Genomic DNA, 17,170 nt, shown 5'->3' with positions numbered 1-17,170 from the left:
GTTCTACACAATATTATCACATAACACATAAGCCTAACACATAATTATCAAATAATTATTGTTTGGATGTTTGTCGTTTATTCACCAATGGTTTGCGTCAACTCGTTTGCGTTTCGGTGCAATCCCGAAAGATTACATGTGTAGTGATTGTCAAGCGTCATTTAAAACCCTAGTTTAAATGTAATGAGATGTGCGTTATAGATCGAGTGATCTTAAGTTTGAATTGACGGAGTTTGGATTAACGGAGTTAACCTGAAATTGACGAGTGTCACAAGGGGACTTTCAGTTTGGTGTAGGGGCCCCTAATGGGGCAGAGGCGGTGCTTCACAGCGCGAACTGGTTTCTTAACTCCTTTCACGCGGACGGTTCTTTAGCTATGCTTACCGTGGACTTCTTCAAAGCTTTCAATATGGTCGACCGCACAACCCTTCTCCGGGAGGTTCATCATCATTGCCCGTCTATCTATCTATGGGTCAAGTTCCTTTATGCCCAGCCGGCTAGGTTGTACGTTGGTGATGACTGTATAGGGGCTACTACTGGGGTTCAGCAGAGAGACCCCCTTGGGCCCCTCCTCTTTGCCTTAGCTTTACACCCTATTGTTCTACGGGTACAAAATGACTGTAACCTCCCATTTCATGCTTGGTACTTGGATGATTGGACTATCATTGGTGGTGCCAACGAAGTCGCCAAAGCCCTAGACATTATCAGCTAGGAAGGGCCATCATTGGGGCTTCAACTTAATATTAAGAAAACCGAGGTTTTTTGGCCAACGTGTAATGGAGTGAAAGTTAAAGATGGGCTTTTCTCTTGTGGGATTGGTAGACCAGAGAGAGGGGTTAAGCTCCTTGGAGGAGCTGTTAGTCGAGATCCCTACTTTATTAAGGAGTTGGCGAGGCGGAGAGCATCTCGTGAGGTTGATCTTATGAAACTCTTAACTTGCCTTAGGGATCCCCAGAGCGAACCCCTCTTGCTTAGGTCTTGCATGGGGGTTGCTAAGTTGCTTTTTGGGTTATGAACATGCCACCCCCAAATGATGGATGATGCGGTATCCTGTTTTGATAAGGGGCTTCGAGAAGCCATCGAAGACATAGTTGTATGTGGAGGCCCGTTCTTTGGTGATCTTCAGTGGCGACTTGCATCTTTACCGATGCGCTTGGGGGGTTTAGGCCTTCTTTCGGCTCATGATGTTGGGGTTTACGCTTTTGTAGCGTTGAGGGCTCAGTCTTGGAAGCTACAGAATCACATCTTAAGGAATAGCGGATTTGTCGACCTGGACTCAGACTACGTGCAGGCCCTGGAACGCCTAAATGGCGCTCTCCTAGACTTTGACATTGGCGGTTTCTCTAATAAGGACACCGCCCCACCAAAGCCTCAAAAAACTTTGGCGAATGCCCTTTTTGGCAAAATCGCTCAGAGCCTGGGAGAAGTTTTTGGATTGTCCCCCCGACAGAAGACGGTTATTGAATGCTTACAAGGTCCTCATGCCCAAGATTTTCTGACCGTTATCCCGATTGATGGCTTGGGCCAAAGCATGTCTGTGCTCGAGTATAGGGCCATTCTTAAGTACCGTTTGATGGTCCCAATGTACCCAGAAGACGAAACATGTCCGATCTGCCGTAAGGCTTGCCTGGATAAATTCGGAGAGCATGTTGTTCATTGCAAGGAGATGCCTGGGTTCAAATACCGACATGATTGGGTGCGGGACGTTCTTTGGGGCATCTTAAGGCGGGCTGGGATATCAGCTAAAAAGGAAGCCCCCGTAAACTTCCTTACAGACCCCATGGAAGGGAGATCCACTCTACGACCGGCAGATTTGCTCGTCTTTGGTTGGGCCGGGGGAAAACACGCTTGTGTTGACCTCACAGGGGTATCTCCTTTAGCTGGTTTGAGGGATAATGGGTTTGTAGCTGGGCAAGCAATGAAAAGGGCTGAAACGAAGAAGGTGGAGAAACATGCTAACGCCTGCGAAGAGAACCAACATGTTTTTGTCCCTATGGCTTTTGATACCTTTGGCTCCTTGGGACCGGAAGCTATCCGTTTCCTAACCAGTGTCCAACTGGTTGTGCATAGCAATGTGTCGACTCCAAAGGGACAGGGGTATGTCTTTAGCAGGTTAGGGTTTGCAATTCAGAAAGGGGTGGCGGCGCAGCTTGTTGCCCACCTACCTGCTATGTTGATGTAATATCTTTGCTTCTATATAAAAAATATGTTAAAAAAAATCAAAAACCAAAAAAAGAATTATTTTACCACAGGGGTAAAACTTTTGATTGATAATAATAATTATAATATTCGATGATAGTGATTGTGATGATTGCTTTGTTTTTATTTCTACTCCCAAAACAACTTAGCTTTTCTCATGACTTGTTTTTGTATGTTTTGTTGAAAATAAGCCTACAAAATAGTAGATGCCCAAGGTGTGAAAGTAGACCATTTTTTCATAGTTAGAACTTAATCGACAAAAATTCAACAATCACTGGTACATGCTTCTATGGTGAACAAAGTAACATGTCCAATTTCCATCACATAATTGAAATGAAGACAATCCCATCAAAGGACCACACGCATTGCCTCATATTCCTTAAATTAAATACGTATGTATTCACTACTAAAAAAGGCTATTAGCAATATGATCTTACAATAACCCACACGTCACAAATATTTTTATCACGAAAGTTTCAGTTGCAAATGTATCTCACATGATGCGAAGAAAAATATTAATTATGTTGTGAATTTGTTTTCGTCGCAAAAGTATTGGTTATTGGCCTCTTAATTTGTCTCAAAAGCCTTTGTGACGTGTCTATGATGTTATTACGTTGCCGATAGTTGTTTATTTAATAAAATTTATATTCGAAAAAATCATCAGAACTTATTAGTGAATTGAACAAACACGAACATTGCTTGTGCGTGTGTTTATTCGCTTCTGTTTAACCAAACACATAAAAGATGCTTATGTTTAACCAAACGCATAAAAGATAAGGTTGTTTGTTTTCATTAGGTAAAAATGGTAAGAAAACATACTATGAATGGTGATAAGAGGACTATTACGATGTGAAAAATTTTAGAACTAATTAAGTTGCTTGTTTGAGGATAGTGCTAGAATTCATAATGTAGATAGTATTCCCATTTGAAGAGATTACGCATGTGTCTAGGCATTACCACTTATATATAATTAATGAATTGAACGAACATAAATAAACTTAAACCAACCGTAATGAGCATATAAGAATAAATTACGGGATGTTTATGAACGTAACAAAGCTTTTGTTCGTCTTCAAACCGCTTTTCGGAAAACAAAAATCCATTTACTAAACCAACAAAATATTATGTGTGTGTATATATATATTTATATGTTTGTTTATTCAATTATTAGACATAAACAAATAAGTGATGTTCTTAAGAGCATCTCCATTGCAGCCGATTCAAACGCTCATAGACATGTCATCATGTATGCAACCATATTAGATTTCCACTCATCATTCAAACATGCTCATTTTCTCTTCAATGTTATTTATGCATAATAATAATAATAATAATATAATATAATTTCTTAGTTTTTTCAGAACAACAACTCACACACTCATTAAATCTACTCCAAAATTACACCTACTTGTCGGCCACGTGACTTAAACTCTCCCATTTGAAAAGAGAATTTCTTTTTTTATCAACAGCTTGATACCAATAGAGCAAATTATGATGATACACCTAAATTCCATTTCTCTTGAATTACTTGTCTTGGCAAACGAAAGTGATTGGGCCTTTGGTATGAAACATAGGACTAACGGGCTATTGCTCCTAATCATAGAAGTCATTTTGGGCTTCATAAACTACCCAAAATGGGCCGATAATGCAAAGCGTTACAGACTACAGAGGGCCGAGGGCCAGGGCCCAAGAGTATGTCACTATGTCAGGCCACAAAATTAATCAGTTCTTATCCGAGTACAAAAATGCACTTCCTTTAAATTAATCGGTCCAAGTTCCAATCACACAAATTTCCGTTGGATATTTAATAAGTGGGTACCCCCATGCCCTAATACCAAACTATTAGGGAGAGGGGGTGGTTCATTGTGATAGTTTTTCATTACTTTGATCACTCAATGATGATGTGTCACATCACTATCCAAATTCATCACTAGTGATGGAATTTAGTGAGGCTGGTGATAGTGTGATGGTTTGTTTGTTTGTTTCTCAACGATCACAACACAACGCGTGATCATCATCACGCTTTTTCCCCCATCACCCCCCCCCCCCCTAGAGTGGTAAGTACGAGGTTGTACTAACCATCAAATCATTTGATGGTCAATTACTTTTTATCCTTTGCCAACTCATTATTAGGCTAAGGGTAATGGGGTTTAGTTGAGCCTCAAGTGATCCAATCAAAACTCGACACGTAGGCTCTGACATGGCCCTAGATCAAGCCCAGGATTAAGCCCAGAGGGTGTACTGGTTCAGATGATCCGGGGCTTGATTGATTTTTTTTTATTGTTATACACACAAATATAAATTAAAATACTTCATTAAAACATAAATAAAAAGGAAAATAAAAACATAAATTTAAAATACATAAAAATAACGTTTTTATTTTTTTTCCGTCAATTTCTTCCGAATTCGATCTTTTTCTTCCTCCATTATCGCTTGGTCGGATAGCGGTAGGTGGCTAAAGTCTTTGGTTAGAAATTCCAAACTCTTGAACCGATTTTTTGTATGTCGAGCTTCACCAATCAGAGGAAGGTACTTGACAATTCGTTAAATTTTATCTCGAGCTTCACCAATCCCGCTTCTCCGGGTTTTTTTCTCCTTACCTTTGTGGGATTGTTCTGCGGGTTTAGCCGGCTCCGGTTGTGTGTTGATATTACCGTAATCCGAGCCCGACATGGTTTTTTATTTTAGCTACTTGAGAAATTCTTAAATTATTAGAGAGAAATGTAGTGAGAATGGTGTGTTATTATTATAAAATGGGATAGTTATTTATAATGGGTTTTTAAAAAAAACATTTAAATAGCCAACGGCTATTTTTTTTAACTCCAACTAGCCAACGGCTAGTTATTGCCCCACGGTCCTGATCACGGGGCTCGTCCGCGCCCTTGATCACCTGAAGGGTGTAGCGGTGTCCGCGAGCCACCTAGGCCGCTACCTGGACCACGCCGGCTCCTTCACCCCCCTACCCCTGGCCTTATCATTTATCTTTGAAGAATTTTAAAAGTGATGTGACATATCATTGACCAATATGGCGATTAATTCTATCTTTTTATAACTCTGCAAAGGCCGGTCATAGCATGTGTAGTTGACGTTAACCCACTACCACATCACTACTCTTAACGTTAAATATCATTACATTCAAATAAGAGAGGGCACCAAAGGGGTAAAGCGCCAAGAAAGAAGTAGGCTTTAGGGGTTGGGTGTGTGGCTGAGTGTGATTATTTTTCTTATTTTGAACAACCAACGAATAAAGTTTGATTACTTAGGGTAACTCGATGGTAAAAGTTGACTCATATGCCCATGATTGCATAAAGCGATGGGTAGCCCAGGCCCACCATCTCATATACCGGGAAAAACCCGTCGCCGCTAGTAGTCCCATTGTGGTAAACCCAGTGAATCATATTAATTGAACTTGAAACCTTATAGCCTCCAACCTAAATTTTCACATATCATTCAATGCAAGTTAAGCTAAAGCTCATTGGCTAAACATGGATCTAACCAATCAAACCATTCACTCATAGTTTTTATATATAAAAAAATCAAAATACTTTATTTTTTTGTTAATCATTACACTCATTGATAGTTTATTTAGAGCATTCACATCCCATCCCCCGTAATTATGTGACGACGATTGGTAAATTATAGGGTGAGGTTTTGAATGATTGTGAGTGTAAATTATAGGGTGGAGAGAGAAATATAGTGATTTTTTGTAAATTTGGGGAAACATTTGGAGAGCATTGTTTGCCCCTATTTATTTTTTAATATTTGTTGGATTGGTTGTGAGTAGAGGAGAGAGAAAACTGTAATGATAAAAGTATTATTTAATTAAATAGGAAAGATAAATGTAGTGTAATTATAGAGATAGTGATGAAGAATAGAATGTGAATGCTCTTATATAGTGAATACCCTATCCACTACGTCACAAATATTATGCAATATGCATAGTCTTAGAATCCTATTTAAATACAAAGATGATTAGATGATTTTGATTGATGTCACAGCTTATTTCAAGTTTTATATACAATACAACGATCGAAACTACCATCATTCAAAAGTTGAACTTTGCCCTACAACAATGCACCATCAATGATTCCCAAATTGCATTGGAAGTGATTTAACAACAAAAGTGGAATCGGATTCAATGTTTGGGTGAGTAGAGCCCTTCACAAGTAAAATTTTCATAAAATGCTTTAAAATTATCCATAAAAAGGAATAAATCTTAATCTAACAACAGGACTTGCTTTTTACTAAAGAAATACAGTTCTTTTTCTTTATATTTTTATTGATGCTCTAATTTTTGTTGTTGAAAACTTGAAACGATTTTTCTAATTTATTCATGGACATTGAGTTTTGATGTATTTTGGATTTGTTTTTATAGAAGCTTTAAATTTTATGGATGTTCTAAAGTTTGAAGTATTCATTTTCAGATTTTTAGTGTTTGCATATTTGTTTTTAACAAGATGTACTTTACTTTTACTTTATTAATCACATTTTAAATAATTTATTTAAGTTATTATCTGTTTATTTTAATATTTTGATTCAATAATGCGTAAGAATAAAATATGGTAACCTTTACGGATTAAATCATGGAGGCAGTATTATTTTTGTCATATTAAAATAATTTTAATCACTGGCTAGGATGATCCTTGGCTTTTTAGACACATGCACAAGAATTAACTTTCAGGAAATTACCCAAATAGACAAGTTTGACTAAAAAATTACCAAAATAGACATGTCTATTTAGCCTACATCTTTCCAATCATTGGTTTTTTAACCAATAAACAACTGTCACGTTACCGAAGCCGGCTAAGGCGGCTAAGCCATAGCCTCCACTTTATGGGCACAGAATTTTATAAAAAGTAAACGGGTTCCACCTTTAACCAATAAAAATTCAACACGTGTCAAAAGCAGCTGCCGGCATCTTTGACTCTTAGCCGGCTTCGGGATACGTGTCTATTTAGTTAGCCGGCTCCAAAGATTCCTTCTTAGCCGGCTCCAACTCGGCTTGTAGGCTAAGTCTTCACTTAGCCGCCTTCAATCTTTTCATTTAGCCGTCTAATTTTAGCCGTCAATATTAAATACTTTACCAACCTTATTAAATATTTAGCCGGCTTCACTTAGCCTTCTTCTTAGCCGGTGTAAATTTAGCCGCCAAAATTGAATATTTTACCAACTTACCAACTCTATTAAATATTTAGCCGGCTTCACTTAGCCGTCTTAGTCGGTGTAAATTTAGCCCCTAAAATTAAATATTTTACCTACTCACTTAATTATTTAGCCGGCTTCGCTTAGCCGCCAATTTTTTCTCTCTTAGCCGGCGCGTTTTAGCCATCAACAATAAATACTTAACTACCCAAATTTAATTTTTCACCAACCATTTTTATAAAACTAACAACCACATTCCCTACATATTATAAAACCATCTTCACCCTCTCAAAAGATACTCATTTTTAAAAAAAAATTATGTTTGTTGATAATATTACATCTAGCCTGTATAAAATTAGACAAATATTACATCCTTCTTTTTGTTGATAATATTACATCTAGTCTGTATAAAATTTCATCCTTCTTTTTTCTCTCTTCCACAAATTCCTAAAAAACGATAAGCATACAAAATTATAAGCAAAACTTAAAGTAATATTAACCAAAATGTTATAGTTATTAAATAAATAAATAAATAAATAAATAAATAAATTATTACTGTTATTTTTCTTTGGTTTGCAATAAGATCATTCAACAATTCGAAGACTTTAGTAGATTTTGGCAATTTTTATCGAGTGTCTTTCCTTTTTTCTCCTGGACAGGCTGCTCAACGAGTCTGGAATGTATTTTTAATGTACGGGTTCAGAATGTGCCTCATCTACAAGTTTTAAAAAACATATTATTTTAAAAATGAGTATCTTTTGAGAGGGTGAATATGGTTTTATAATATGTAGGGAATGTGGTTGTTAGTTTTATAAAAAAGGTTGGTGAAAAATTAAATTTGGGTAGTTAAGTATTTATTGCTGATGGCTAAAACGTGCCGGCTAAGAGAAAAAAAATTGGCGGCTAAGCGAAGCCGGCTAAATAATTAAGTGAGTAGGTAAAATATTTAATTTTAGGGGCTATATTTACACCGGCTAAGAAAACGGCTAAGTGAAGCCGGCTAAATATTTAATAGAGTTGGTAAGTTGGTAAAATATTCAATTTTGACGGCTAAATTTACACCGGCTAAGAAGACGGATAAGTGAAGCCGGCTAAATATTTAATAAGGTTGGTAAAATATTTAATTTTGGCGGCTAAAATTAGACGGCTAAATGAAAAGATTGAAGGCGGCTAAGTTAAGCCTTAGCCTACAAGCCGAGTTGGAGCCGGCTAAGAAGTAATCTTTAGAGCCGGCTAACTAAATAGACACGTTTCCCGGCTAAGAGTCAAAGATGCCGGCTAAATAACCATAGATGTAGGCTAAGTTTAGCCACCTTTGACACGTGTCGAATTTTTATTGGTTAAAGGTGGTGTCCGTTTACTTTTTATAAAATTCTGTGCCCATAAAGTGGAGGCTAAGGCTTAGCCGCCTTCGCCGGCTTCGGTGACGTTGCAGTTGTTTATTGATTAAAAAACCAATGATTGGAGAGATGTAGGCTAAATAGACATGTCTATTTTGGTAATTTTTTAGTCAAACTTGTCTATTTATGTAATTTTCCCTTAACTTTCGCCCCATCCGTCCACAACCCATCACCTCAAAGCCGACTCAGCATATAAAAATTAGTGTCTCAAACAGGTTATTCTTTAACAGAATTAATCCTACAATTATTCATGAGGAAGTTATGACTTTGTTTGCTATAAAACAGTAATATCGACTTGTCTTCGTCAAATGCTAGTTAGCAGTTCCGACTCCATATCAAGGATATCGTCACTAGCATCAATATCGTCACTAGCATCAATATCGTCAAAACCTTAAAACTTTTTTATCCAGGAACTTGTTCAGAAATACCATAATAAAAGGAAGATAGGAGTTTTTCGCTGGGTATTTGACCAAATAACCAGTTCCTATAGAACCTATCACTAAATACCAATAAATCACAAGTTTATATATAAGATTTATCTATATATTTGTTCTTACAAATGTGTTCTAGTAAATATTTTTACATACAAGTAACCAAGCATCGCATTAATTTATAGCATCATTAACACATCTGAAATTGTGAAACTGTGTACTAAATCACTAATACACACATATTAAGCGGACTGTTATTGGAGTTAAAAGGGGTGGGGGCGCCAAAGCTATGTCTCTTCTACGGCAAAGTTGGAGCACCAAAGCGTGCAACCCAAACAAATGGATTCATATGAAGGGATATGAGGCCGTGAGGAGTACGCCATCGGGGTTCTCTGTAACACTCGGTCTTATGGTAGTGTTTAGTATGTATTAACAACATGTGGAATGGAATAAACTATTGTGAGAGAACGGAAAAATGGTGTTTGATTGGCCAATGACTCAATGAAATGAAATCAACAATTACACTATGAATTCAATTTTCTCTAAACACATCAAAATCATTATGCACGACACCTTTTTTTTCATTGCATGTCCTCTTTCACCATATGTTCTCGACACAACCACCGTTAGGGATGTCAATTTATGACACGGACCTGTTAACACGACACGACATGGGTTTTAACAGGTTTGGGTTTGAGCTTAACAGGTTTCGTGTCTTAAACAGGTTGACATGTTAAAAACATGTTAAAATTCGTGTCCTAACAGGTTAAAGACCTGTTACCTTTAGTAATCTGTGTAGATTTGTAATTAAAAAATAATAAATATACACTCCTGAAGTACTAAACCTAAAGACATATTTATATACGACATTTCACTCATGTTCGTCAGAACCCACTATTATATTTTTAATTGATGTTATGATTTGCTTCTATGGTTTTTTGTTTGAAGTATGAAATGACTTTGTGGTTTTTTTGTTTAATATATGTTGAGGATTGTGGTTTTTTGTTTCAAATATGTTATGGATTATGTATTAATTAAGACTTTAATGCTTGTTCTGGTATTTTTTTGTTTCATTAAACATGTATTATTCATTTTATGTTTAAACATGCCCCTGAACAGGTTTTAAAAGGTTAACCTGTTACTAAACTGTTTCGTGTTCGTGTTTCGAAAAAATGACATGTTTAGTTATCGTGTCGTGTTCGTGTTTGGTACAACATGTCATCGTGTCTTATCATGTCGTGTCTGATATGTTATGATAGCCCTAGCCACCGTCACCACCACCACATGACCTCCACCATTACTTATAGCTCCCTTGCTCGTAGACAAAACAGATTTGGAATTGTCTTTCGTTCCAAGGCCACTTGACCATCACTACTACAACCGTCACTGCCACATTACCATTTTTTTTATTTAAGTAAAATTTATTTATTTTAAGGCATGAGTAATTCTTGTCATTTCTATTTCATTCACATGTTTTTTCGTGTCTATCAAACAGGACAATATAATAATAATGATCAATTTCGTTTCCTCATCCATTTCATTACGTGCCCATAGTTAGAGCATAGTGAGTGGTTCCATTTTCCCTAGTTTATTCCGCATGTCAAATAAGCTTTTTCCAATTTTTTCCCAACTTTTTTTCAGTTTTTCCCAAACAACGCGATGTCGTCCCATTTTATCCCAGTTTTCCCTGTTTTGATTTAATTTTAACCTAACTTATTTTTACTTTAAACTAATCTCAAAAATTTATTTTAAACTAAAATAAATTCAAAATAATTTAATAATTATAATATTACAATAAATTAAAAATAAAGTGCTCAACAATGCATTAATAATTCAACAATAAAAATAAAGTTTTTTCTTTAATAGTGTTTTGATCCACTACCAATACATGAGTGAGCTTTCTTGAGATGAGATGTGAGGCCTGACTCACCCAAAAATACAGGAAATCCACCACTGCGGGAAAAACCCGCTTTAGTCAGGTTTTGAACACGAGACTTCAAGGATCCTAAGTCTTTACCATCACTCCTGTGTCATTAAGCCAGAAGGCCAATTGCAACAATACAAATAAATTAGTAAGGTAATTACCAAATTCAGTGTTGTGTTCAACGCTGTGTCAATTGACACTTTCATGTCCATAATAATAAATTAATAAGGTAATGGGTTTATTTCTTGTGGCGGTTGTTGTGACGATTACCATCTTCAACTTAACGTTTTCAATATTTTTATCACATCCTCATCAGTAATGTACTCATGTTAATGCCATTCCACCTTTAGTTATCGTCCTTTTGCTCCTCTATATATAGCCAAACCCCTATTTCATGCAATGCATACATCTCCTCACCAACCCCTTCTCAAATCCCTTCGATTCCTTCGGGTTTTGAGGCTGGATAACACTCACATAAGCATCAGTTCGCTAAGGAGTGTGTGTGTGGTGAATGGCTAATCGGAACTTAGAGAAATTGGCGTCCATTGATGCGCAATGGCGACTTTTAGTTCCAGGAAGAGTGCCCGAGGATGATAAGCTGATCGAGTACGATGCTTTGCTTTTGGATAAGTTTCTTGATATTCTTCAGGATTTACATGGAGAGGACGTCAAAGAAACGGTAACTCTATGCTTTTGGTTGTTTTGAGAATATTGTTTGTATAAGATGCAAGCTTTGTTATTATTTTGATATTTTATGGTAGGTTTATTAGTTTTGGTAATTTTGTTAGTTCGGGTTGAAAAACCTGGAAAATAAAAAGAAAATAATTCTTTTAGAAAAAAATTATTAACCCGTTCTCAGCTATCAAGGACATGTCGTAGAGATAGGTTTAACTCAAATTTCTTTTTTTTTTTCAATTAAACCTTATCTCTGCAATTGTCCTCGAGAATATGGGATGATTAAAAAAATTAATCATGTTTCTAATCACCCCATCTTGACGACATTCCCTCGAGATAGGGTGACCCTATACCGATGACACCTATCTCGACGACAAACTTCAGCTTATCAGCAGGGCCGACCCAATAATATAAGAACTAAAGCTCTAGCTTTAGGCCCTCAAAATTTTAAGGCCTAATTTAGAAAAAAAAATATTTCTTTATCGTACATATTAATATACACTTGCTTTTTATCTAATAATCTTTGTGCAGTCTAGTGGTATTATATGTTTTACTATTCCGTGGATGCACAGGGTCGAATCCCCCTCTCCCTTTTTTTTTTCCTTCGTTTTGACAATTTAGTGTGGTTTTTTTTGTTACTTTTTAAAATACATGTTAAATAATTTTCTAATAAGTTATTCCCTATTAGAATCAAATATAAAATTTGATTAGAATGCATGTTTGCTATTTGATTAAAAAAAAAAGTTTATCATGTTGGTCGTTCTGGTTATTTTTTATAAGAGTGCTATATTATATTTTTATGTACATCATCGACCCTCATAACTCACTATCAATGGACTTTCATGGGTTAAGGTTTATAAAGTTTGATTATTTTCATCAATCTTTCATGATTCAAGGTTTCATTTTCATGATCCAAGATTTTTGCTTTGTTGATCGGCGTAATTTGCAACTTCATTAAATCTACTAAGTTCGTTAGTTGGTTTATGTTAAAGTTTTTTATTTGTCTCATAGTTTTCGATTTTGAATCGAAGTAGCTAAAACAATATCCCATATAAAATCTTATTAGTTAATTTCGTCATATTTCGACGTGTTATGATCGTAAACAAAAAAACTTATATATTTTGGAGGCCTGATATATTTAAATTCGCTTTAGGCCACCAAAAAGGTTGGGCCGCCACTGCTTATCAGCTATTACGTCCATTATGTTGCCACGACACCTATGTCGAGAAAAGTTATCTCGGGGACAAACAAAGCCTTTCGTGATGACTTTTTTCTTCACTAAAGCCCCAGTTTGTTGCGGTGCATTTTGATATTTTGTAATTCATTTTGTTGTTAAACTGGCATGATCAATTGACACAATTATGCAGGTTCAACAGTGTTATGAGCTATCAGCTGAGTATGAAGGAGGCCATGATCCAAAAAAGCTCGAGGAGCTCGGAAACGTGTTGACAAGTTTAGACCCCGGGGACTCCATTGTCATTGCAAAAGCCTTTTCTCATATGCTTAACTTGGCTAATTTGGCTGAAGAGGTTCACACTGCTTATTGTAGAAGAGCTAAACTCAAAAAAGGTGATTTTGTTGGTGAATCTATTGCAACTACTGACTCTGATATTGAAGAAACTTTTATGAGACTTGTACATAAGCTTAATAAGTCACCAGAAGAAGTGTTTGATACCCTCAAGAATCAAACCGTTGATCTTGTGTTCACGGCTCACCCAACTCAATCCATTCGTAGATCCTTGCTACAAAAGCATGGAAGGTATTATCATGATTATTATTACTGTACCCTTGTAATCAAAAAGTTTAAAGCAAAAAGTTTGTTAATTTTAGTTATAATGTTTTTATTGGAACGTATATTATCATTAATAGGGTTTATTAGTATTGAGCCCACCGGCCTAGTTTCCATCTCTTTATATTGGAGTCACCTATTGAATGAAACTCAGTTGAGTCTTTCATACTCGTACAGGATTCGGGACTGTATTACACAGTTGTATGCCAAAGACATCACTCCTGATGATAAGCAAGAACTAGATGAAGCTTTGCATAGAGAAGTATGCGTCATCATGTGATTTACTTAAAGTAATTACTTTTTGTTTTTTGCTTTTTTATGTTTTATGAAATTGTGTAGATTCAAGCTGCTTTTCGCACTGATGAGATTAGAAGGGCGCCTCCCACCCCGCAAGATGAAATGAGAGCGGGAATGAGTTACTTTCATGAAACAATATGGAAGGGTGTTCCTAAATTCTTACGTCATGTTGATGCTGCTCTTAAGAATATTGGGATTAATGAGCGTGTTCCATATAACGCCCCGCTCATACAGTTTTCTTCATGGATGGGTGGTGATCGCGATGGTATAGGTTTATCATATTTGTATAATGTTCTATTAAAAATGAGTTGATTGTTATAATATATGCAGGTAATCCAAGGGTAACTCCAGAAGTTACAAGGGATGTTTGTTTACTTGCTAGAATGATGGCTGTAAATATGTACTTCTCCCAGATAGAAGATCTTATGTTTGAGGTATGAAAATTCAGCTTATATATACCATGTTTTTTTATTATTTTTATAATTGGATTGTTTTGTCCAGATGTCTATGTGGCGTTGTAGTGATGAGCTTCGTGTTCGAGCCGAAGAACTACATAGATCTTCTTCAAAGAGAGATGTTAAACATTACATAGGTAATTGATGTAACAATTCATTTTATTGTTACTAAACTTCGATGTGGCCGTTTGAGGTTGTTTAGGCGTGTAAACAAACCGAACAAACATGAATGGAGTATATTTGTGTTCACTCGTTTAGCTTTAACTAATAAAAGATCGAACAAGAATAATCTAATGAATGGGTTTTCTTTGTTGTTCAAAGAATGAACATATTCATTCCTTAACGGTATAAATGAATGAAACGAATGAGCATAGCAGAACATAGATGAAGGAATGCAACTTAGCTAATTAAGAGTAAATGTGAACAATTTGTTGGGCCTAAAAAGCTATTAAAACTAGACTAAAGTTTAAAGCACCTAAAAAATCTAATTAAATGAATATATTAACGGACGCAAATGGACAAACTGTAACGATCACTCACAAACACAAATGAACGAACGAGACATGTATTCATGTTCATTAAACATTCGTTTTGTTTACAGAATTCTGGAAACAAATTCCTATAACTGAACCATACCGTGTGATTCTGGGTGACGTGAGGGACAAACTGTATAACACGCGTGAAAGATCTCGCCATATGTTAGCCCATGATGTATCAGACATACCAGAGGAGTTAGTTTATACCAATGTTGAACAGGTTAATAGTTTACCATAAGTATATCCTTAAATGTTAAATTTGTTATATATACATTAATATTATATCAAATTCTCAAAATGTTATAGTTCTTGGAGCCTCTTGAGTTATGCTACAGATCACTAAGCGCGTGTGGGGATCGCGTGATTGCAGATGGCAGTCTTCTGGATTTTCTAAGGCAAGTGTCTACTTTTGGACTCTCACTCGTAAGACTCGATATCCGTCAAGAATCTGACCGCCACACGGATGTTATTAACGCCATAACTCAACATTTGGGACTCGGGTCATACCGTGAATGGCCTGAACTGAAACGCCAAGAATGGCTTTTATCTGAGTTAAGTGGAAAGCGCCCTCTTTTCGGGCCTGATCTCCCGAAAACAGAAGAAATTGCAGATGTTTTGGATACATTTCAAGTGCTAGCTGAGCTTCCACCTGATTGTTTTGGTGCTTACATCATCTCAATGGCCACGTCACCATCCGACGTGTTGGCGGTTGAGTTGCTTCAACGGGAATGCAAAGTTAAACAGCCGTTGCGTGTGGTCCCGCTTTTTGAAAAGCTCGCGGATCTAGAAGCGGCCCCGGAGGCGATGGCCCGACTTTTCTCGATTGAGTGGTACCGAAACCGGATAGACAGTAAACAAGAAGTTATGATCGGGTACTCAGATTCGGGAAAAGATGCGGGCCGGCTTACGGCTGCTTGGCAACTTTACAAGGCTCAAGAAGAGCTTATTAAGGTTGCTAAGAAGTTTGGTGTTAAGCTTACTATGTTTCATGGCCGTGGTGGGACCGTTGGGCAGGGAGGCGGGCCCACCCATTTGGCTATATTGTCTCAACCGCCCGAGACCATTCACGGGTCTCTTAGAGTCACGGTCCAAGGTGAGGTTATCGAGCAATTCTTCGGTGAAGAGCATTTGTGTTTTAGAACACTTCAGAGGTTTTGTGCGGCTACACTCGAGCATGGGATGAATCCCCCGATCTCACCACGACCTGAGTGGCGGGCGCTTCTGGATGAGATTGCGGTTCATGCAACCGAACAGTACCGTGAAATTGTCTTTAAGGAACCTCGTTTTGTTGAGTATTTCCGCCTTGTGAGTACTTTTACATTTATCATATTTATACAAACAAACAAACATGTTCAGTATAATTCTATTCATAACAGAAAATAAACTAGAAACAAACCTATGACACCTAACTTGGGCCGGCGGGCTGAAGAAACACGGATCTAATTCCTTAAGGATTAAACACAAATAAACCTTAATTATAACTAATAATCTAGTATCAATATTTAACATAGGCTACACCAGAACTTGAATATGGACGGATGAACATCGGGAGCCGCCCGTCAAAACGAAAGCAGAGTGGCGGCATAGAGTCACTCCGGGCCATCCCGTGGATCTTTGCGTGGACTCAAACCCGGTTCCATCTCCCGGTTTGGCTTGGATTTGGGGCAGCATTTAAGTATGCAGTTCTAAAGGACACAAATAATCTTCACATGCTACAAGAAATGTACAAAACATGGCCATTTTTTAGAGTCACAATCGATTTAGTCGAGATGGTGTTCGCCAAGGGTGACCCCGGTATCGCCGCCTTGAACGACAAGTTACTCGTGTCCGAAGACTTATGGTCGTTTGGTGAATCTTTAAGAGCAAATTATGAGGAAACCAAGAATCTTTTGCTTAAGGTATAAACAAACAAACAAACACATACCTAAATGAATATACAAGTATACAAAACTTATAAATATGATATTATTATTTAGTTTGTTACTTTCTTATGGTAGATTGGTGGACATAAGGATCTTCTTGAGGGTGATCCATATTTGAGACAAAGGCTTCGGCTGCGTGACTCGTACATCACGACCCTGAATGCGTGTCAAGCCTACACGCTTAAACGGATACGCGATCCAAACTATCATGTAGCATTGAGGCCACACATTTCTAAAGAGTTTGCAGAGGCAGGTGGCAAACCGGCTGATGAGTACATCGAGCTAAACCCAAAGAGCGAGTACGCCCCGGGTTTGGAAGATACACTTATCTTGACCATGAAGGGTATAGCTGCCGGAATGCAAAACACAGGCTAACCAATAAGTGATCATTTTATGTTAT

The 17,170-nt window shown here is 37.1% G+C and overlaps 2 protein-coding genes and 1 pseudogene across 2 annotated transcripts; all 3 read left to right on the top strand.

Moving 5' to 3' along the window:
- Positions 1-11,369: 11,369 nt before the first annotated feature.
- LOC143583579 (phosphoenolpyruvate carboxylase 1) lies at positions 11,370-11,886 on the top strand. The gene has a single exon (XM_077065856.1). The coding sequence runs from the start codon at positions 11,608-11,610 to the stop codon at positions 11,800-11,802; it is 195 nt and encodes a 64-aa protein (XP_076921971.1). The 5' UTR covers positions 11,370-11,607; the 3' UTR covers positions 11,803-11,886.
- A 1,246-nt stretch (positions 11,887-13,132) lies between these two features.
- On the top strand, positions 13,133-17,115 carry LOC143583581 (phosphoenolpyruvate carboxylase 2-like). The gene is made up of 8 exons (XM_077065857.1): positions 13,133-13,530; positions 13,738-13,822; positions 13,900-14,122; positions 14,188-14,291; positions 14,359-14,449; positions 14,914-15,068; positions 15,155-16,153; positions 16,360-17,115. Exons 1-8 carry the CDS (start codon positions 13,133-13,135, stop codon positions 16,750-16,752), a joined length of 2,448 nt encoding a protein of 815 aa, XP_076921972.1. The 3' UTR covers positions 16,753-17,115.
- Positions 16,777-17,145, top strand: LOC143583577 (phosphoenolpyruvate carboxylase 2 pseudogene; annotated as a pseudogene).
- The last annotated feature ends 25 nt before the right edge of the window (positions 17,146-17,170 follow it).

The sequence above is a fragment of the Bidens hawaiensis genome, unplaced genomic scaffold (assembly GCF_021521415.1).
Source record: "Bidens hawaiensis isolate Kalapana, Puna unplaced genomic scaffold, B.hawaiensis_p1.1 tig00032459_1, whole genome shotgun sequence".
NCBI classification, from domain to species: domain Eukaryota; kingdom Viridiplantae; phylum Streptophyta; class Magnoliopsida; order Asterales; family Asteraceae; genus Bidens; species Bidens hawaiensis.
The sequence above is the reverse complement of the archived record's forward strand: the minus strand, read 5'-3'. Positions and strand labels throughout refer to the sequence as shown.